The 23,685-nt window shown below is 35.0% G+C and overlaps 2 protein-coding genes across 7 annotated transcripts; one reads left to right on the top strand and one right to left on the bottom strand.

The window, feature by feature from the left end:
- The first annotated feature begins 1,055 nt into the window (after positions 1 to 1,055).
- LOC121246931 (3-ketoacyl-CoA synthase 1-like) lies at positions 1,056 to 3,227 on the top strand. Its single transcript, XM_041145256.1, has one exon. It carries the CDS (start codon positions 1,380 to 1,382, stop codon positions 2,970 to 2,972), a length of 1,593 nt encoding a protein of 530 aa, XP_041001190.1. The 5' UTR covers positions 1,056 to 1,379; the 3' UTR covers positions 2,973 to 3,227.
- A 5,884-nt stretch (positions 3,228 to 9,111) lies between these two features.
- LOC121246241 (heterogeneous nuclear ribonucleoprotein Q-like) lies at positions 9,112 to 21,342 on the bottom strand. 6 transcript variants are annotated; one of them, XM_041144334.1, is made up of 9 exons: positions 21,180 to 21,342; positions 19,055 to 19,496; positions 18,848 to 18,964; positions 18,618 to 18,758; positions 18,346 to 18,522; positions 13,607 to 13,811; positions 9,802 to 9,980; positions 9,633 to 9,718; positions 9,112 to 9,539 (listed from the first exon to the last, which is right to left on the bottom strand). In XM_041144334.1, exons 2-9 carry the CDS (start codon positions 19,478 to 19,480, stop codon positions 9,401 to 9,403), a joined length of 1,470 nt encoding a protein of 489 aa, XP_041000268.1. In that variant the 5' UTR covers positions 19,481 to 19,496; positions 21,180 to 21,342; the 3' UTR covers positions 9,112 to 9,400. The 6 variants fall into 6 exon arrangements, with proteins under 6 accessions (XP_041000268.1, XP_041000269.1, XP_041000265.1 ...); XM_041144335.1 differs by having other exon boundaries at positions 19,055 to 19,501; XM_041144331.1 differs by having other exon boundaries at positions 19,055 to 19,501; positions 20,922 to 21,342.
- Between the last annotated feature and the right edge of the window lie 2,343 nt (positions 21,343 to 23,685).

Genomic DNA, 23,685 nt, shown 5'->3' on the forward strand with positions numbered 1-23,685 from the left:
CTAGTTACCTAACAATATTTAATTTGTAAAGTTTAAAATATTAAATATTCAAATCTAATCCTATCAACAGTGAAAATGACGGTTCATAAATAGAAATTTTGTTTTGGGATTCGCCGGGACTGTAGAGATTTATTAGATCCTTTGAATGTACTGCAGAAGTCATCGTAGTCCTCCGGCTTTTTTAAAGAGAATGCATGCATGGGTTTTGTGCCTAATAACATTTTGTACTGTCCAATGTTGAATCTTTTGGTCAATATTGTAAGAGTAATAAATAATATCCACCCAATAAATTTTATAACATATTTCATAATATATATTATAAAATAAAAAAAAATATTTTTTATTTTAAAATATTATTGTGTAACGAGCGGTGCTACTCTACTGTCTAAGTAGCACACTCCATTTGACCGCTAGATCAAATTGAACTTTTTATTTTTGTTCAATTTTTTTATTAATATTTTTTTATCATTTTAAAAAATATTTTTAAAAAATATAAAAAAAAATCAATACATTATATATGTGACGAAATATATAGTATTTTCTGTGTACGTACGTAGTGCATTGGATTTTTGAAAGGTTAGAAGTTAACAGTTAGCAGTTACCGTATTATAGCTAGCTATAGTCTTGGATTTGCGAAAGGTTAGAAGTTAGCAGTTAGCAGCTACCGTATTATAGCTAGCTATAGACCTTGTCCGCCCACATTTATTGTTCCTTGATGGATGGCCACCTACGCCACCCACCAATTTATTTTCTTCCTCACATATTAACCCCTTAATTCCCAATATATTCTTCAATTATCCCCTAATTCCAATGGAATTCCAGGTGGTAACCCATTTGATCTAGTTTTTACTTAAATTTGCATGTGAAACAGTACCTATCCATGCAGACTATTTCCAAGATAAAAAGACAAAAAACTACTTGCCCCAAAAAAAAAAAAACAAAAAACATCTCGACATTCCAAAGTGAACAATTCACAAACCAGATTTTGATTTAATTTTTTGAATATTTACTACCAAATTAAATAACGTAGGGTTGTTGGGCTACATTATCCATCCCTTCTTCGAACTACCTCGACCCCATTGATTCAAGAGTATAGGGTGATAGACCATCACCCCAACGTTTCAGTCAATATATATTAAATTATTCCAAGCATAGCTGTCTTCCTTATTCCAGCTCCCCAGTATTAATTTCAGGTTCAGATTATCTCTCACGCAACAAACCGTACGTGTAGGGTTCTGCTTTCAATTCAGCGTGTGTGTATGTGTATATATATATCCTTTTTCTTTGGAGGGTTAAGATAGCTCAGCTTCCCCCACCGACTTTGTTCAAGAACCCAAAAAGAACAAGCAAATTGTTCACTACTACTGAAAATTTAGATTATGAATAGCATAGAGATGGATAACGAGAGACTAACAGCGGAAATGGCGTTTAAAGATTCGTCCTCGGCTGTTATCAAAATCCGGCGACGTTTGCCGGATTTCTTACAGTCCGTGAAGCTCAAGTACGTCAAATTAGGCTATGGGTACTCATGCAACCCTGCCACTATTCTAATGTTCGTTATGATTTTGCCTCTGGCCTTTTCCTTATTGCTTCAGGTCACTGGTTTAAAGCTGGACGGAGTTTCTGAGTTGTGGATAAACCGGAGGGTTGTGTTCGATGACCTCGTTAATGCAGGCACAAAACCGGCCGCTTCTGCTTTGTTTCTCATCCTTTTTTGCATCTATCGAGCCAAGCGTTCCAAGGCCGTTTATCTCGTAGACTTTGCATGTTACAAGCCGGACAACGAACGGAAAGTGACCGGCGATTTTTTCTTGAAGATGAGTGAAGATAGTGGAGCATTCCAGGAGGAGAGTCTCCAGTTTCAGAGACGAATAACGGTCAGGTCGGGTCTTGGCGACGAGACATATCTGCCAAAAGGAATTACGTCCAGACCCCCAAAATTAAGCATGGAAGAGGCCCGATCCGAGGCTGAGGCTGTCATGTTCGGAGCATTGGATGCGCTTTTTGAAAAAACTGGCATTAGAGCAAAAGACGTCGGAATCCTTGTTGTTAACTGTAGCTTGTTCAATCCAACCCCATCTCTGTCCTCCATGATTGTCAACCATTACAAGCTCCGAACCGACATTAAGTCCTACAACCTCGGCGGCATGGGTTGCAGCGCCGGCCTTATTTCGATCGACCTCGCGAAAGATCTTCTTAATGCAAACCCCAACACGTACGCCCTCGTTGTAAGCACCGAAAACATCACTCTCAACTGGTACTTCGGCAACGACCGGTCGATGTTGTTAAGTAACTGCATCTTCCGCATGGGGGGTGCGGCAGTGCTCTTATCGAACAGGGCACAGGATCGGGGCCGATCTAAGTATGAGCTTATCCACACGGTTCGAACCCACAAAGGCGCAGACGACCAAAATTACAACTGTGTCTACCAGAGAGAGGATGATAAAGGACTTGTCGGGGTTTCCCTCGCTAGAGAATTAATGGCGGTGGCCGGAGAAGCATTGAAAACGAATATCACGACCCTGGGTCCTCTGGTTCTGCCATTTTCCGAGCAATTCATCTTCTTTGTTACGCTGGTGAGGAAGAAGATCCTGAAAGCGAAGGTGAAGCCATACATACCGAACTTCAAGCTGGCTTTCGAACATTTCTGCATACATGCAGGCGGAAGAGGGGTGCTGGACGAGTTGGAGAAGAACTTGCAGCTGAGTGAGTGGCACTTAGAGCCGTCGCGGATGACCCTGCACCGCTTCGGAAACACGTCGAGTAGCTCGTTGTGGTACGAGCTGGCTTATACGGAGGCGAAGGGCCGTGTTTCATCCGGTGATCGAGTCTGGCAAATTGCGTTCGGCTCGGGATTCAAGTGTAACAGCGCAGTTTGGAGGGCGCTGAGGCCGATTCCGGTGGGCGACAGCCGAGGTAACCCCTGGGTAGACTCCATTGGTATCTACCCGGTTAAAGTTCCTGTTGGGTAGGATATATCACTGTACGTGTGGCGCAGCTGTACGTGGAGGCCGAGACGGTACGCCATGTGCCCCTGTGGGAGTTACAATATGGCTGTTTTTTTTTTTTTTTTTTCTTTTTCTTCTACCCTTATATTTGAGAAGTATATTGCTATTTTAGTACGAGTTCTTTTGTTTTTAATCATATTAATTTATGTGAAATATGAATTAATATGATTTAAAATAATAAAATCTACGATATAAAATAATATTTTCCTTTTTTTTTGTTTTTACGATCAATTATATATGATATAATAACATGCAAATATTTACTAAAATACTCTTCTGTATATTCTTATGTAATTATAATAAATAATTATGTGACCTTATTATAAATAGATACAGTGGTACTCATGATTGCTGCACGAGAGTGGAATGTTGTATACATCTCACAATTAGATAGGTAAGTGCATTGAATATTGAATGAATATATATCTTATTGAGAATTTAGGAATGACAATTTGTGTTGTTGTATGGATTTTTGTCGTGTCAAATTGGAATCGTGCTGTGTATAAGTCAATTCTAATTCAACTTATTTAACTAAATCAGTCAGATTATTCAACTTCACTCCTTAATTTCGAATTGGGATCCATTCATGGGTAGTCCAAGTGGTAGGGGCGAACTTGTGTGCACGAACTCCATGCATCTCACAGTAATTTTGATTCTCTTTGAGATCAAATTGTGATTTAAGTGAGATGCCATGACGGTGGGTTGCTATACTAGTCTCTTCAAGAGTAGAGTTATAATCGAGTTCTTCTGAGCCGGTATTTAGCTTATTAAGCTCTACTCGACTCAAAATATTCGAATTCAAAATTTTTATTTATTTTTTATTCGAGTTTTTCTTTTTTTTTTTAATTGTTAGATGTCATGAGAGGCGTAAATGAATTACATAACATTTATGAGTCTTCGAGTGGCTGGCCAACTATTTTTTCTCCATTTTAGAAAATAAAATCGAGACAAACTTGAGAAATTCTAAATTTGACCTCCAACTGCGAGCAATGGACACGTACGCTTAATTAATAGTGGCCAAGACGAAGAGCCCTTTGCTATGTTGTCGTTTAACTCTGGTGAAGAAGACGTGTAGTTTGGCTATTTTCTTTTGTATAATTTGTTTGATATATCTACCCTATAGTCCGAACCTCTGCTTAATTTGTGGCTATGGGTCAAGGATGGCATGCATTTTTGTCACATTCTTTATGCTAGTGGTAGCTTTATCAACGGCTTTAATTGGTTCCATCCACAGCTTGATTGGGACTTATATAGGCAAGGTTTGTTCACCCAATCTTTTGCCCAAATTCTGGAGTCAATTTTCCTTTGTTAAGTTTATTTCTCCATTTATATATTTAATTTTATTATTCACAAATTGTTATGTAGACATATAATCTGCTGCCAATCCATTATATATAGTTGTAAAAAGATTTTTTTTTTTTCTTTTTCATATAAATTCTAGATTTGTCAATTTTTTCAAAATAAGTCACAACAAATAAACTGTTAGTTATTTTCCTGTCAAAATGATTATTTTTTACTAAATAATTATATTTTTATCGTAAATAATCGTTTTCGTTATAAATAATTCGTCATAAATATTTATTTTTTTTGTTGTGAGCGTTCGAAAGTTATACTTTCTAAAACCGTAGAAATCATTTTCTTAAATCATGAATCATATATATTTAGAATACGTTGAATGTATAAATAAACAGATTTATAAATAGTTTTTTTCTTTTTATATTGAGGTCTCTACCACGACACCCTGTTTGTTTCAAAGTTAATTAGGTGACAAGAAACTCGAGCTAATTAATCATTTCGATCAAATAAAGGAGCATGTTTAGTGGAACATTATGTGACATGTTAAACGTTGTAGGGATTCTGACAAGTTAGGCCGCTGAGCTCAAATGAGTTCAGTCTAATATTCAAACACTTAATTTTTAAATTATTAAACTTATCCTAATTTAAAATTTTCTTATACATGAGACTCACAATATTTTTTAATTTAAAATATCTTTATACATGGAATATCAAACCTTCTTTAATTTTTCATAAACAGTACTAAATTCATCTTAACATCCAAATATATTTTAAACTCAATTTAAATGAGTCACACATAACACATTTTACTACTCAACTTATTAATATTATTAATAAAAAATTCAACTCAACTAAGTCACTCAACGTATAAACGCATCCATACTTTTCTGAACGACGCAAATAATTCTCGTGTATGCAAAGTCCAATCAGTTCTTTGTTTCTTTAATTGCACGTGTATGGTGTTTCGTAATCTAGAAGCTTGTTTTTTTTTTTTTTTTTTGTCCTTTATTAGTTTGTTAATTTGTTTTTGCGTAATTTTACGAATCCTACGCCATTTTTGGTCTGTCCATGTTTTAGGGAATTAAATTTAAAGAGTGCAAACGAATTTTTTGAGAGGTATTGTTTTGGATTTTGTGAAATGAGTGACAAAATTTTGAAATATATTTTGTATTAGAATTTGTGAAAGTGAATTGTTATATTGAAAAGTTATTTAAATATTTTTAAAACTATTTTTAATTTTAATTTTCGTAAACATTATTTTAAATTTTGTGTTTGAGTATTAATTAGATAAAATGTTGAAAAATCTTCTATATACTTTTTGGTCTTTTTAATTTTTCTTTATTTTATTATTCATTTCTTTCATATCTTTAAATTATTATTTTTTTTAAAAATCACAATATCATTAAAAAATATTTCTTTAATTATAAAATTATAGGGATCACTGTAGGAGTAGCTTTTCTCATACTTTTTTGGGTTTAAATATGTTTAGTTTGATTTTAAAAATTTTATAAATATTTTTTTAAAAAAATGGTCTAACCAGAGAAGTTTTTTTTTTTTTTTTTTTGGGTATAAAACCAGAGAAGTTCTTTGTCCAGCCGATGGATTCTCTTCTTCTGCAAAGATTTGTTTCTTTCTGATTAGGAAAGTCAGTGGAATTCATCAGCCAAGTTATATATATATATATATATATATATATATATATATATATATATAATTTGCCTCGCCTTTTGAGTTATGCTGTATAAATGATTTCTCAATCTCATTCCCATTACATTATATTGATTTGATATGGTTTATAAATAGTTAGATCAAATTTTAAAAATAAAAATAAACTCAAAGGTCCACAAATAATTTAATCAAATTAAAATAATATATAATAATATTCAAGTCCCTTTGCAAATCCACATTTTCTTGAGTTAGCTTTTTTATTTATTTATTTATTTATTTTAACCTAAAAAAAAAAGAGTTGATAAAAATAATTATAAGTGATGATGCATTTTTCTAATAAACAATAGCCAACAGTTGATTGTTAATTGCATGACCCATGTTCATCTGTGACTTGCACGGTAAAAATAAATGTAGAAAATAACAATATCAAAAGACGCAATGATTTATGTGTTTCGATACTAAAACTTACTTCGAAGTGAAATTGACCATATAATATTATCTTTAGTACAAGATCTCATTTTCTTTTTAATCTTATGATAAAGTGAGTACAGAGATGACCCATAGTTATTGTGCACATGGTGTCCATCTGTGACTTGCACGGTAAAATAAATGCAGAAAATAACAATAACAAAAAACACAGGTTTGATATTAAGGGCCCGTTTGGTTGTTAAAATCATCTAAATTACTAAATTCATCTTAACTCAAAACATTTTTACGCGTGGGACCTACAACATCTTTCAATTTAATACTTTTTTACACGTGAGATTCACAATATTTTTCAACTTCTCATAAATATATTTAAACTCATCTTAATATCTAAACACATTTAAACTTATATTAGGTAGACCCCACAAAACTCACTCTACTATCTCAACTTACTACTATTCATAAAAAAATCCAACTCAACTCAACATCTAAACACAGTCTAAAACTTACTTCCATAGATTTTAAGGAAGTGAAACCAACTCTTTAATATTATGAGTACTGCTAGGGTGCCGGCTGGCAGTAACAGCTGAGCGTGTCTCTAGGCAAAACTCTTTTTTTTTTTTTGTCATTTTTTATTTTTCTTATTTACATTTTTTAACATTTTTAAAAAATATAGAAAAATAATCAATATATTAATAATAGTCAATTTCTTAATCAATAAATAAAAATAAAAATAAAAATAAAAATAAAAATTAAATACATGAACAATCAAAATGAATAACAAAATAGGACGGTATATTAGCAGTATTCAAATATTATCTTTTTTACAATATGCCACATTCTTTTTAAACCTCAGATAAAGTGATTACAGAGGTAGAAGGTAGTAAGAAGCCAAACATGCTCAAACCCTCCTTTGCTTCTGTTTGTCCAGCTTCACCTTATCATTTATTTCTTCTCTTTTGTCAGTTGTTACGTACTCTTCTCCTTCAGCCTTGTGTCCTTGTTGAATGACAACTTTATATACCTTCTCTTTGCTTTTGGCAAGACTTTAATTTGTTATAGAACCATGATTGGGCTTTATCCCAAATAAAAATGTAGCATATAATATTCTCTCCTCTCTTTTTCTAATTCCTTTTTGATTTCAAACTACTCATATCAATCTTAGAAAGTGGAAATTGTCTTCACAAGTCAATCAAATTCCCCTGCTCACTATCTACCCTTTTTGGCAGAAGCGTGTGGAAAGACTAGCCAGCGGCTTTGACAATATTACCTTGGCCGATTTACAAAGGGATGATGAATACGCAATTTACAAAGGGATGATGAATACGCAATCTTTAGACTTTAATCCTAAAATTCTAGAATTTTTTTTTTATCAACCAGGTTTCTTGTCTATGTTCGCGGCGTCATAAAAAAGAAGATCAGTTTTCATCAGTTAAAAAAACTCAATGACCTCTATTTATTTTGAGAAAATGTTTGGTCTACAACTTCGTTAAAGAGACACCTCGGCTTATGAACTTTTTGTAGTAGTTCTCTTTGTTCTTTATTTGAGAATGTTCGTTGCAGGACCAACTTCATGCCCTTCTACTTTAAAACATCTCAGACCAGAGGAGGGGAGTTGGAGCTTAGACTCCTCCCTTCCTCCCTCATCTCTCTAGTTTTTCTTTTATATTTTTGGTTTTGTTTGTTTTTTCATTTACAATAGGGCAAAATGCAGATCTATTGTTTTCCTGAGCCAGAAGACCACCACGCGCCCCCCGCAAGATTCCCAAGGCGCCGATCCTTCAGTGGACGAAGAATCTCGTCGAACAGAGCGACGCTTGAGCTACACACACAACCCAAAGTGCGCGCATCACATCCACGTGCCATCACAATGGGAGCTCTATCGTCGCCAAGCAAAGCTTTTTTGGGGGCCAGGGCCATCGGTTTCTTCAAACCTAACATTCCGCCGTACTTCCAGGTCACGTGCCATCACAATCTCGGTGTTTGTATTTTTTATTTCTTCTAAAGTTGAGAATGTGGATTTATAGCTTTCCAAACTGTAATATACTATTTTTTCATGTATCTTTTACGTTTTCTGTTATTTCCTTTGTTATAGGTTTAAAAAAAAAGTCTCTTGAATCTTTGTCCATAGAGTGTGTCTGTGTGAAGTTGTTTAATTCTGCCTTAAGACAGAATGTGAGGTTTGTTAAATCTGTCTTAGGACAAATGACTGTCTCTCAGATAGTTTATCTATAGAGAGTTACAAGAATGAACTAGACCATGTCAATCACAAAGAAATTTATAAATTAGAAAGTCTTAAAAGCAATAATTAGCTTGTATTTTATATGTTTCATATCAAAATTGTAATGTTCCGTTATGAATGAATGGAATTTGTTCTACCTTAAAAAAAAAAACTTCATGCCATTCTGTCTTGCAAGAAAAATAATTTTACAAATTGAACACATCAATTTGTCAGCTTTCTTTTTGTAAATTTTCACTTAGGCTATTTATTTTCATCAGGGTTTCAGTGAGTGATTCCCTGTTTAGCAGCTGGGAAGGTACGGGACATGATCATTAAACTTTCCCGCTGTCAACTTTAGAAAGTCCTAAGCATTGTGGACCATGCACCGGAGTTTCTATTATCAAGATCGTCACTATCACATTTGACAAGCTCCTAATCCTAGTGTAGCTGCCATAAAATTAAGAAACCGCATTAAAAATAAAGTCGGACATGGATGCATAATGGTAGCATGTCTCTATAGCTCTTGACGGCAAAAGTATCAACAAAAAATGCAAAGAAATCCTAGTACACGCAGAAAAGATGTGAGTTAAATATTCATACCGTTAATTATCACCTAATGGGACTTGGGCTCCAACATTTGTAGGACATTTCACTTCTAAATTCTACATTCTTTTTCTTTGGTTTTTGCTTTATGCCAGAGAGGGTTGGGGATGTTATTTTGTTTCATTTAACACATGTTTGCTTTCCCAAAACAACAACACGGTTTGCGGGTCCTCGACCACTAATAGGGTCGGTATCTCCTGCCCCGATTGCCTTCATCACTGCCACTACCTCCTGCTCGAGCCGGCGGTCCACTTGAAGGATTGTTCCGATCAATTCTACGAGGCCGAGGAGGCGGTATCTGTACGCCAGGCTGCTGACTTCAAAAGTCAAAAAAGATTGTTTAAAATCTTTAAATGATAACAAAACTTAGAAAGAAAAATCACTTGCAATATAAATTAATGGTAACTTACAGAACATAGCCGATGCGACCATCTGGTAATACCATCGGAACCATGTGCATTCCTGCTGGCATTGGACCCCTACCATATATCATTGGCTGTTCAAGTGTAAAAATCCATGAGATGGTTTCGACCAGTACATTGACTATGTGAGAACATGCATACAAATCCATGCAAATACCTGCTGGAAACCAGTGGCGACACCATATCCAGCCCCTACTGACCCATACTGATTACTGGCAAAACCACCATAACCAGAATGTGGAAGATGGTTCGGATGAGGCGCAGCATTATAGGGATATGCACCATCAGATTTTTTATCAGTCTGAGGTTTAGCAAGTACAACCTCCAACAATTGGCCTGCAGTTCAAATCCCATTGAAGAAATTACTGGTGGAATAACAGGCAACAAAAAAAAAAAAACCTTCATAGCCCTGTTCATTAACTAACTCAGAGGTTTTTTCATCGGACAAAATAACATCTAATTAAGAAATAAAAGAATATGGAGTTAATGAAAGCAGTCTTCATTAGTTCTTTGACATTAACATAAATACCTCTGCCAAAATGACTACGACATTTTCATTCCTCCAAGATTTAGGTAATGTTTGGCAAGTTAAAATCCCTCCAACGCGGGGAGATGATTTTTGAGTCAAATATATATTCATTCCCAAACATGCATATGAAAACACCTATATATTTTCAATAACAAAAAAAAAAAAAAAAAAAAAAAAAAAAAAAACCCATCTTCAAAATAACATTTTTTTTTAGAAAAAAACTTGAAACATAATAAAATACAGAAGCCACCCTGTGGAGGCAGCCACCACGAGGTGGCTGTGTTTTTCCGGTACTCTGTTTTTGATCCAATTTACTTGTTATATCATCCAAAAACATTAAAAATTTACCCTTTTTTTAAACTCTAAAAACATCCTCTATAATAGATTTTACAACTATTATAAATACTTCAATCTGTAAAGGTTCCATAAGTTGTAGTTTCTCATCACAGTCATCAGCTCGGAAACAGTTAAACATAGTAATAGAAGTTGCTGGATTTCAACTTTTTGAAAAGAAAGGATAAATACATTTTGCACCCTCAAACTATCATGGGTTTTGTACTTTGAAGCCCAAACTACCAAAACTGCACATTATATCTCAAACTATGCAAAACTAAAAATTTTGGACCCTCGTTTAATCCTAGCCGTTTAGATTAATGAAAAATATGTGACGCAACACAATTTTGATGGTCAAATCTTAAGGGAGGGTGCATAGTGTCAATTTCGGTATTTTGAGGATGCAATAAGTAAGTTTTTGTAATTTGGGGTGTAAATTGCAAAACCCGTAGTAGTTTAAGGGTGTAAGTATAATTTTCCCTGAAAAGAATAAACTCTAACAGCAAATACTAGAACTGTGAGACAGGCATTAGATCTAATCGTTCCATTTATAAGTCAAAATGATGAAAAAGCATTGCATTCTTCATCTAGAAATGTATGATCTAAGAACCTTTTCTGTATGGATTCTTCTGCCGAGAGAAAGCCTAGTAGAGAGAAAAACCTAGAGTCCCTAAACAACGCCGCCACCCACCCTAGACCGGCGAGTGACAACTCACCGCCAGCACAGACAAAGTTGATGGGCCCCGGCGACTTCGCCGAGGGCTATCTGGCGTAGGTCCTCTCTCAAGCGACCTGGTTTTCTTCTGCAAAATCCGTTCCTCCGTTTTTTACGAAGGCAATATCGCCGTCGATCTTGTGCTCCCGCCATTTCCACCGCCATAGACAAAGCCGACGAGCTCTGGTGAACCCTTTAAGGGCCCTCCGACGTCGGTCTTCCTCCGACGACCGTATTTTTTGGCTGCTTTAGTTTTGCCGATGCAGATCTGGTAACTCCGGCGCAAAGCCAACCGTATTTTTTGGTGCACCAGATTTGCCTTGCATTGTGCTTGTATCTCTGCATGAACATTCATCAAGAATGGAGTTGGGGAAGCTCCTGCATTTGATATCGAAGCTTTGAAATTAATATGGGTCAGGTGGTGCGTTTTTGGGTGGAATCAAAGGCTTTTGAGTTTTTACTAGAAGAATGGAGGTCCTCAATGAAAATTGTGGAGAGGAGCAAAAGGGTTTGGAGGTCGTTAGCTATGGGGCATAGTGGTATAGGATGGCTGGTGGCCACGATGGAAGTAGTTTTACAGGCGGGGATAAATTTGGAATTCTCAAAACATTTGCGTGAAGGGAACAAAGCATTCGTGGCTCAATGATGCTAAAATGTACATGGTAGATATCTAATTAATTGTCACTCATAAAAAAAAAAAAAAAAAAAAAAAAAAACGATATCTAACTGCCACCGAATATGGTGGAGGCCAACAAAGTGTTGTAGTCATTCCTGAAGGGTTTGAAGGTCAGGTCTAGGAGAAGTTTGCTGTTGAATTATGCAGAGCTGCGGATATGCTTTTTTTCTAGGAAGGAAAGCCAGAAGAGGACATCCGATCATGAGAACATCAACTTGGCGAGGCAATCATATGCGACAGCTTTGAAGATGGGTCAAGCTTCGGTGACTCAGAGTGTGGGGAATTGTGTAAGTGGGCTGCAAATCACGCAAGCCCATAACCAACTTGTTGAGATGCACAAAACTTTAAAGGAGATGGAAACCCAGCTTGTCGAGTTGAAGGCAACGATCGCTTTCTTGTCTTCGAAAATAGACTTGCCATCAATTGGAGGCAACATGGTCGCAAGAAACAAGCCTAAGATAGGCCCGAATCCTTTAAGCTCATATAAAGGAAAACGGAAAATTAGATTTGGCCCTATCCCTATAACCAGATCCACGAGAGTGTGGTAGGTCAAAAGGAAAACCGGGTTATTTGAAGTGGGTTCTACGTCGGGTACTAGGGTTGAGACATCCTTGATGGAATGCCCTTCGCCACAGGTGATACAGGAAAGACTGATAGTCTGTATTACACCCTGGGTCAGTCCCGAACCCACGTCTGAAGGAGATGTAGGGTTCATCGAAGTTGCGCATACACGGTCGCTAGAGGTGAAGGGACTTGCTGCCTATCCAGAATCTCCAATGGAGAGTACCAATGGAGTTTTTGAGGAGGCATGGGATTTGTATAAGAGTTTGTCGTTGGTGCCTTACAAGGGTAAATGTTTAGGACCTAGTGTTCCGTTGGGAACTATGTCAGGGGAAGATGTTGTCCCCCTGGTATCTCTTCCTCCATTAAACAATATAGTTGGATCATCATCAGATTGGGTTTTGCAAAAGGTTAGTGAGATCAAGCATATCGTGGGACTCTCACATGGAGGATGTAAAGACCAATTTAAAGCACCACTCACTGTGATTGAGGCGAGCCACTCACGTTATACCAAATCAAGTTTTAAGAAAAGCAAGGAGTTGAAGCATCTTTCTTGGGGAATCAACTATGATGCTAAGGGCAATAACTCAAGTCGAGGGAAGACTAGAGGGAGGGCATTATGAAGACGTTCTCATAGATGGTGTTTCGGGTGGAGTATTAGTCTCTAAGAATCAATGGGTTGGGGTTGGGGAGGTGTGTTTTATTCCAACTCAGGCTTGGTGTATTTTGGGTAGTTTTACACAGGCTTTTTGGGTCATTAGGAGCTCTCTAGTATTGGTTAGGTGTTTTCTTGTATACATCTAGTGTACTTGGTTACTCCTATTGATATATATAATATTTTTACTTATAAAAAAAAAAATGATGTAAGAACCAAATAAAAATAGAAGTATGATGTAATAAGCCCTTCGATTATATTCAAATTGATGTTCGAACATATCCCTATATTACCTATAGATTCAAAAGTCTAAATTAGCCATTTCTTTTATTTTATCTTTAATTGAAGCTTTCTTGGAAGTTCTCGAGATCGACCCAAGAAAAATTGACCCTGATCATCATGTCTTCAAGTAGAATCAGCTATACACATGTACATTCAAAGACAGAAATCTCAATGTAACCAAACATCAGTCATATATGTGTTGGAAATGTACCATCAATTTCATATTTCTCTGTATCTTTAACAGCCTTCAACGCACTTGACCTTTCAGCATAATGGATGAAACCAAAGTCCCGTTTGCCACCAGCTTTGCCAGGTGGCATGACCACTTTTGTCACCTCCCCATGGCGCTGAAATAGTTCCTTCATTTTTTCAGTGCTAGTGTTCTCAGGAATGTTTTTGACATAAAGAGCCTTAACCTGAATGCCAAAATAAAACATACAGTTTTGTAAGACCGGAAGCTCATATTTGTTAGGTATAAGCACCGAACGGAGGAATTCAATCTCCATAAATTTTACACAAAAGTACATGTAGCACTCATCTGTAACTTAACAGAAAAACAGAAGTGATTAATGATTATTAACCAAAGAGCATGCAATTTAAGAAGTACAAATAAAAGCTTACATGGGCTAATACAACAACAAAATTTCACAGAAGCTTGACTAACATTACGTCCATCAAACATACAGTTTGGAGTATATCACTGAAACAAAATCCTTCATGTACGTGAATGTAATGCCCAAATGGAAAGCCGAAACCACATGGCCTATATTCCAAAAAGACTAGTCAATGATATAATTGAAATCTCATTGGAACCTTATAAAGAGTAAGAACAACAATGCGGGATCCCAAACACCACCTACCTTTATATTTATTATATGGGATATCACAATCTCCCCCCCCTAAATTCTCAACGTCCTCGTCGGGCCAGTCTGTTAGAGGTGTCATGGCTCAAGTCTCACATTTCTGGTTGGAATAGGCTCTGATACCATTTGTAACGCCCCAATGGAAGACCCAAACCACATGACCTATATTCCAAAATGATTAGTCAATGGTACAATTGGAGCCCCATTGGATCATTTTATAAAGAGTAAGAACTTCTCCTTCCTAAGCAATGTGGGATCCCATACACCACCTACCCTTATCTTTATCATATGGGGTATCACAGTGAAACACCCTTACATGATACTTAAAATCAAGAAATCTAGTCACTGTCTGAAACTTAAGACCAAGGCCAACTAGGTCAGTCAAAGTCGCTGGTTATAAATAACCTTTTTTTGATAAGTAAAAATGTATTAATATTAATAAGCGTAACCAAGTACACTAGGTGTATACAAGAGAAAACACCTAGCCCATAATAGAGAGCCTCTAATGAACATCGCCCAAGAGGGAGAAATTAGAAACCTCCCTCTTGGGCGATGTGTTAATAACTTAAGGGTATTGGCATGGTGTCAGATGCAACCAAAACATTCTACTAGACAATCCTAAAGAGCCCTTAGGTTTTCAATCAAGGCTCAAAACTCAATTCGGATTCGGAATCAAGCAATGATTGATTTGTTAAAATGTGTGATTCATGAAATTTTGAATCAGGCATTTCAATACTAACAAAAAAAAAAAAAGGAAAATTACCGTACAGGGCCTACGAGGCTAACCTCTCTTCAAAATGATTTCTACAGTTAAAAAGTTTCACAAAGATCCCTGGTATTAGATTTGTAAACCAAAAAAGATCCCTTAATCCAAACTCTATTAATCTAGTGATAGAAAACACAATTTGTCACATCATAGCCAACCATAGATGGATCATGTCATATATATACACAATCAGCTTTTAGAAATTAAAAAATGCAGAGTCAACATGCCAAGTCAGCATAAAATAAAAAGTATTAAAAACCTTAAAAATACAAATTATACAACAAATATAATGAATTGAAAAATCTTAAAAAGATTAACTAAATTAGCAAATAAAAACATAAAAAAATTTCAACTTAAAATAAAAAAAAAACCATAAACTATATTTAAAGAAAAAAACCACAATAGTTAAAATTATAAAATAAAATTAGAAAAGATATTAAAGACCTTAAAAAAACAAAAAAAAATTTGAAAAAAAATAGAGAAAGGAAATTAAAAAAAATAGAAGAAAAGCAAAAAAGGGGTAGGGCTAAGGACCGACCACTTCGGAGTCAGAGGGCCCAACCTCCGACTCCGACTTTGTCGGAGGTCGAATCCGACCTCCGACTCCGACTTGTAGGAGCGGAGTTGGATTTTTGGACTTTTTTTTTTGTTGTCTTTTTTAACTTCATATTTGAGCCACTTTTTAAAAAAAAAAAAAATTTGGGCTTTCAAATTTCAATTTTCTCAAAATTACAATTTAAACTTATTAAACTTCTGATTATAACAAAAAATACAACTAAATAAAACAAACAACATACTAACATGCATTCAAAAATTAAAAATAAAAAGAAAATCCTATTTTTACATGTACTCCCATCATCCATGATTCCATATCCACATCCAACTAATCACTACAATAAACAAAGGCACCGTATACGGAATGAAGATTAAAAAAAAAAGGCATCGTATAGCTACTATAGTATACTATTATAATTACTATGAATCTATTTTTAATTTTATATATTATATATATATATGAAGATTCATAAAAAATATATGATAGATATATTATTATATATGAATATTAAAAAAAAAATGGCACCGTATACGAAATGAAGATTCAAAAAATAGTATTACTATTTTATATATAATATAGTATAACTATAATATACTATTATCTATTACTATATCTTATAGTATCATTACTAATACTATTGTATCATACTATTAGTATGTTAGTGATTTAATATTATATATATATTAAATCTCTAATATCTTATACTTGATATATATATTAATATATATAAATATTAATAATACACTAATAGTATTAGTATATTAGTATTAGTATTAGTTATACTAGTAGTGATATTAGTTATACTAATAGTTATATTAGTATTAGTTATTATTAATACTATATATTATACTAATAGTGATATTAATACTATATATAGTTATAGTGATTAGTATAACTACATTAGTATTAGTTATGTGAATGAAAAGTTCTTGCTCTTTATAAGGTTCTAATGTGGCTCCAATTGTATTATTGATTAGTCATTTTAGAGTATAGGTCATGTGATTTGGGCCTTCAATTGGGGCGTTACAAATATACTCTCAGCTTTTCACATTTTCATACATGAAAAAAAAAAAGCCTCAATTTCAAATTTGGAATCAGGAAAGGAAAGATTCATCGAGTCGCGTGATTCAAAAAAATTTTGATCAGGTATTTAAATGTTGACTAAAAAAAAAAACATATACAATGCTAAAAAAATATGTACTCATTAACTGGCTTCAATAAGAATATGGTCTGAATCCAAATAGCTTCACTTAGGGTACGTTTGGAGCCTAGACACATCTCAACTTATCATTACAACTTTTTCAAATTCCAACACAAAATATAATAAATAATTCAATTTTTTCAAATTTCAAAATATTAATAATATTAAAAAATAATATTCTAACAATATTTTATCATCTCAACTCAATTCATTTCAACATCCAAACGCAGCCTAAGAATGCAATTCATGTACGTGATCTCAAATGTCCACATTTTTATTTTGGCTAGAATAGACTTGTTTAAGAAGAAGATAAATACCTTTCAATTTGCAAATCCAATACAAAATACTCATTTCTCTACTAATTATTCTGTTCAACCAAATAAAGAATAAGATTCCATACTAGTATCCTTTAGGCCCCATTTGGTTTCACAGACGGTCTCAACCTATCTCATCTCATCTCAACATCCAAACACCATTCAAATACAAACTTTTCAATTTCAATTTTTCAACTTTTCAACTTTTTCATCTAATCATTACAACTTTTTCAAACTTCCAAACAAAACACAAAAAACAATTCAAGTTTTTCAAATCCCAAAACAAAAATAATATTAAAAAGTTATATTCTAACAATATTTTAACTTTATAATATTTTTATTCAATTTTTTCTCTCATTTCCCAAAACTCCATAAAATATCTTAGCTCAAACCATTTCATTACTATTCACAAACTATCTCACTGATATTTATAGATTTTTCATCTCATTTGTGTAACCAAACGAGGCCTTAATGTTTCTACCATTTTTTTTTTATAAGTAAAAATATTATATATATATATATATCAATAGAAGTAACCAAGTACACTGGACGTATACAAGATTAATGGTTCTAAAACATTAATGTATACAAGATTAATGGATGTAATTTTTCATCTCATCTCATCTCATCTCATCGGTAAGAATGCTTCTATCATTCTAACCGAATACAAAGATGAAAAAGTTAATATACCTTCAGTAATTCTCTCATATTTTCATACAAGATGAAAAAAAGAATAGAATCATGGTTCTAAAACAGAATATAAGAAAGAGAGTTCTGAATTTGCTGGAATCAACCTGGAGTGGTCGATTTAATAAGTTCTGTGGTCAAACAGAACAATACATTTTTCTTATAGTTCATAATTCTTTCTCCACAGTTTTTATAGATTTATATCAATGGTTGTGTGTGAGTGCGTGTAGAGAGAAAGAGAGGAAGATTGACTTTCATACTAATAAATTATAAATCTAGTGCTCACAACAGATTGTGCACTCCCTTGGAGGTTCAATCTTTGATTAAGTACGGCCAATGTCATCCCCAACATCATTGTGCAGGACAACAAATTGCTTCTCCAGATTTAGATTGGAGAAAATCAAATAAATAATAATAACTAATAATCCCCCCTTCCCTCTTCAAAAAACAAAAGGGATGGGAACCACATGACGATAAACCCTTCATTGACCATTTTGATTCCAGTTTGAAGTTAATAACTATATTTTGTAAGGACTCATATAGTTCCACAGTAACTTATTTACCTGAGAAGCAGCTGAATGATCAGGTGCACTCTTCGGATCAGCCCAGGTGACAGTTGGGGTATTGCCATCCAACTTAAAATTTGAGCTTAGCATTTTCTGCCTTGAGTAATCGGCACAAGCATTATTGTAATATAACACAAAAGCAAAACCACGATTTCGGCTTGGATTTTGAGGATCCTGAAAATAGCCAAAGCAATGTCGCCCACAAGTTAAGCATTCACAACCATCAAATGTTATAGTGTCGTCAAAGCAATATTCAATTTGAAACCTACCCTTATAAGTTCAATGTTTTCAACTCCAGGACCAGCCTCCTCAATGAATTTTCTAAACTCATCCTCAGTTAAGCTCTTAGGAACATTACCAATGAATAATCTATGCTTGGTTTCAGATAACGAACACCTTAAGTTTTTACCCTGCAGTAATAAAAGATATCAAATAATACCGCCAAGCAGCAATAGTCTAACAAGAAGATAGTACTTTCTAAAATAAGCACCATGATTACCTTGAATTCTTTGTTATGTATCTCTTCAATGGCCTTTTGTGCAACCTCTTTTGTTTTAAATGCTATGAAAGCATAACCCTTGGCATCACCAGTGTCCTTATCTTTCATCAGTCTTACCTGAACAACAATAATAGAATAAAACCTTGCAATACCAATGGAAAGAGGAGAAAAAAAGATTTAGCAAGCAAAAGTGGGAGCAGTTCCAACCTCAAGAATTTCGCCTATTGGCTCACAGAGATTCCTCAAATCTTCTTCCTGGGCATCACGGGGAAGTCCACCAATGAAAACTTCAGACCCATGGGGAGGAAGGGCAAGAAGTTCAGCATGCTTCTCCTTCTCATAATTGTCAACAGAAGCAGCCGGCTTTTCTTTATCTTCAATGGATTCTGAGGCAATGTGGCTTCTATCTGCCTCTGGTGATTGGTCTTTCCCACTAGGCTCGATTACAGAGTCCTCATGTACTTCTTCAACATTCTCTTCGACATTTTCATACTCACCTCCATCTACTCCATCATCATCTAATTGTTCTTCAACATCTTCGTCTATCTGTTCTTCAGCATCATCGTCCATCTCTTCCATGTAATTCTCCTCATCAAGATCCACCCGCTCTTCAACTTCCGTGCCTTCTGCCATATCTCGCCTTCAGGCCCTATGCTTTTTCATCCAATTACTAATCAGCACAAAATATCAGCAGGCACAGATGGTATTGACGGAGGATACAATGAACAAATAAGAATTGGCATAATTTTCATGATAATGAAAATGGCGAGAAGCAAGGAGAAATCGAGGGAGAGAGCCTTTTGTACTCAAAAAGGGATTTCATGGTAGCCTCCACGCACTGTCCAAAAGGACGTAAGGATGGGAGTAAGATATGATACATAGTGCAACGATGGTACACGAGTCGTGTGAACACTTTGGCTGCAAGAATTGCAACTCCAACCTCCCACTTTTTGTCCAAAAATGTTGATCAATTGCGTGCACAAAAAGCTATATGTAAATGTCACGTACCTGCTGCTTCTCCACCAACCCAGTAACTAAACTGATGATCAAGAACAATCAAGAAACTCAAGAATTAAAGATGAAACCCAAGAAACCATTTATCATTTCTTGGAAGAGATTTTCAAGTAATCTCTCAAACTCCAAAAACAATTCACCCTTTAACATCCAAGAAACTGAATTTAGAATACACTACAATCATCCTTTTATACCTACGGCTACTCTCATTACACGCATCGTTTCATTCTAAAATTACAGCTAAAACGACATTGCATCTAGAAAAAACATTGCTGCCTGTGTACAGCTTCCACGCACCGTTTCATTAAAGCTCCTCCACGCACTGTTTTGATGCCAAAGGCAGTTGCCTTCTGTTACTTTCTGTTACAACTCGCGTGGAAGCTTAACACAGGCAGCAATGTTTTTACTAGATGCGACGTCGTTTTAGCTGTAATTTTAGAATGAAACGATGCGTGTAATGAGAGTAGCCGTAGGTATAGAAGGATGATTGTAGTGTATTCTGAATTCAGTTTTTTGGATGTTAAAGTGTGAATTGTTTTTGGAGTTTGAGAGATTACTCGAAAATCTCTTCCAAGAAATGATAAATGGTTTCTTGGGTTTCATCTTGAATTCTTGAGTTTCTTGATTGTTCTTGATCATCAGTTTAGTTACTGGGTTGGTGGAGAAGCAGCAGGTACGTGACAGTAAACTAACTCTAACATAGACAAGATACGAAGAAATATTTGTCTCCTTCGTTCCTTATATAATTTATCAAAATAAACAACGAGAAAAGCTCAGCAAAAAGATAGAAGTGTTCTTAAGATGCCCAAATCCTAAAAACTAATGCAATTAGACATATTAAAAAAAGATGACCTAAATGCCTTTGCATCGATGGGACTAACCCATCGTTAAGCACTTTTTTTTTTTTTTTTGGGGGGGGGGGGGGGGGGGGGGGGGGGGGGGGGGGGGGGGGGGGGGGGGGGGGTTAAAAGCACTCATACAAATACAAGGAACCCATGATTAAAGATCTTCCAAAGTGCAACAAAATAAATCTTGAGCCCTATCGAGAAAGAATACTCACATATAAGAGATGAGATATCAAATCCAAAGCAGACATAGAAATGAAGGGGTTATGAAGCTAGAGGAGCGAATAAAACCCACAAATTGATATTATTTTCTGAGACAAAAAATGAGGAGGTAGAAATGGGAGAGATTTGTAGGATTTGAGCAATGAAAATGATCAGAAGCAAAACCAAGAATATATATAAGGGGTGATTTTTGGCAAATAAAATTGAATGCCGAGAATGAAAGGAATATAGAAAGTGAGAGTTTTGCATACCATACCAGTGGGGTTAAGGATTTGGTTTTTGCTTTTGGGGGTCTCTGTGGAGAGAGCGAGAGAGAGAGAGACTCGAGGGATGTATTTTATACGACGAACGCGAGACCTCCAAATGGGGTTTTCATCATTCCCTGTGTTTGGGAATGCGACTACGAGAGGCAGCCGCCAGGATACAGAGCGGATGGGTTTAGCCCCGAGAGGGTTTACACCCCTACGCAAACCGTGCGGCTTTATACCAACTCAGTTTAATTTTAGCTCTCCTACACATCATCCTCATACACTCGTACGTCATATTTATTTTTAATTTATTTATTTTTTATTCTTCTTATAATAATTAATTTCTTCTACCTATCATCTATATATTATATATTTAATAAAAAATAAAAAATAAAAAAATTATATAGGAAGTGTAGTGTAAAGAGGATGAGTAAAATTTTTCTTTTAATTTAATCTAAAAAATCTAAACAAAATATTTTACTTGTATTTTAAATTTTGTATAGTTTTTTTATATTTTGTATTTAAAAAGAGTTGTAAAAAAATTATACTATGTCGCGAATAATCCTTTCAAATTATAATGTACCCCTCGTTTTCATTACAAAAAAATGACAAACAATGTTGGGTCAAAAAACCACCTTTTTAAATAATAATAATAATAAAAAAAAAAACCATGATGACGTTGGCAGACTGACCCCTGCCATTTTGGGTAGCTACTAGCTATTATTTCTGGTTTTCATTTTTTCATTTTCTTGATTTCTTAGGCAATATTTGTGCCAACTAGAGATATGTTTTGTAATTTTATTGGCATTTGAAAGGTAATTCTAAATTTGATAGCTTCCAACTGAATAAAAATTATAGGGTATTTCTAGAGAGTCATGTATATTTTTCCCTTAATTTTTAGTTTGCTTAATTTATTTAGAATTAATTGCAGATTTAGCTTTTGAAATTGAACGTTTTTATCAAAGCCTTCATGGATCTCTAACTTTCATAATTAAATCTCTTCACCCATCTCCATATAGGATTTTTTTAAATGAGACAATTGCCATACAACTTTTTTTTTTTAATTTTTTTAAAGGAACATACTTCATTCATTAAAGTAGATACCGAATACAAGAAGGATAATTCTCAATAAGTATACAGTCTTATGAGCAATTGAAAGCAAACTTTGCCAAACAATAGGAAATAACATTAACTTACCTAGGGACATATTGAATAGACCAGTTACGGGTCTTGGAAAGCATGAGCTTGATGTCTCTGATAACAATATCAGTGGAACTCCTGCTATCTTCTTTGCTTTGAACAACCTTCACCACAGCAAGAGAGTCACCTTCTAAGATGATTTGATGTAGCCCCAACTCAGCACATAAGGAAGTGGCTCTACGTGCAGCTACTGCTTCCCCTAGAAGAGGACTAGGGTTCAATGGCATAGATGAACATAATGAGGCAATGATGGAACCCGATGAATGAACTCAACACATCCCTCTCTTTTGCCCCAGGCAACTTCATATCTAAACACCTTCTGCTTAGGAGTTTCTGATTGAGCAGAATTCGAGCATTGGATGAAGAGAGGGTTGTGATCTGAACAATGTCGTGGCAGAACAAAAGCCTAATTGAATTCAAACAGATTTAGCCACTCATCATTAACCAGGGTCCTATCTAGTCTAGACTTAGTAAATTCAGACCCCTCCCTTCTGTTACACCAGGTAAATTTAGATCCTATGAATCCAATGTCCACAAGATTACAATCCATTAGAGCCAATCTGAAATCCTCCATTTGCTTAAAGGGTCGTGCATGTGAGCCAATTGTTCATCTTGGTACATAATTTCATTAAAATCTCCATGCATGGCCAGGGATTCTAAATTTTTGAGTGGATTAATCTAAGTAGGGCTCCACTTTTACTTCTTTTTGCAGTAACAGATTGCCCATGAAAACTTGTTAGAGTCCATCTCTTGTCCAAGACATTAGAGAAGATGGAGATAGAAATGTGATGGTTGGAATAGGACTCCAAACTAGCATCCACCTCCTTCTTCCAAAGGATGGCTAGACCACCACCCTTTCCAATACAATCAACAGTAAAACTATCGTCAAAGTTCAACTTGTTCCGAACGGTCTCAATCCTTTCTCTCTAACATTTGGTTTCACTAAGAAATATTACACTTGGGCTCTTCTTGTAACCCTCGCTCCCTTCTTCTTATGTAAGCTTCTCTCTTTCTTACGTAAGACTCATATTTTCTGACGTCAGCAAATTTCGATGATTGAATTATGCAACAGTCTGCCATTTTTTCTGGCGACTGTGAGCATCGTCATGTGTGCCAAACCATGATGACATGCCTCTCGAGATATTAGGTGACTTCTAAGGTACGCCCAGTGTTTAAATGTATTGAAAATATTTATATGAGGTGTTTCCAGTATCGTTGAGTTAAACTTGTTTTTAAAAGAAACAATTATAATATTTTGAAGAGTTCCAAAATATTATAATTGTCGGAGATCATTTTAATATTAATTATT

This window comes from Juglans microcarpa x Juglans regia, chromosome 1S, assembly GCF_004785595.1.
Source record: "Juglans microcarpa x Juglans regia isolate MS1-56 chromosome 1S, Jm3101_v1.0, whole genome shotgun sequence".
NCBI lineage: Eukaryota > Viridiplantae > Streptophyta > Magnoliopsida > Fagales > Juglandaceae > Juglans > Juglans microcarpa x Juglans regia.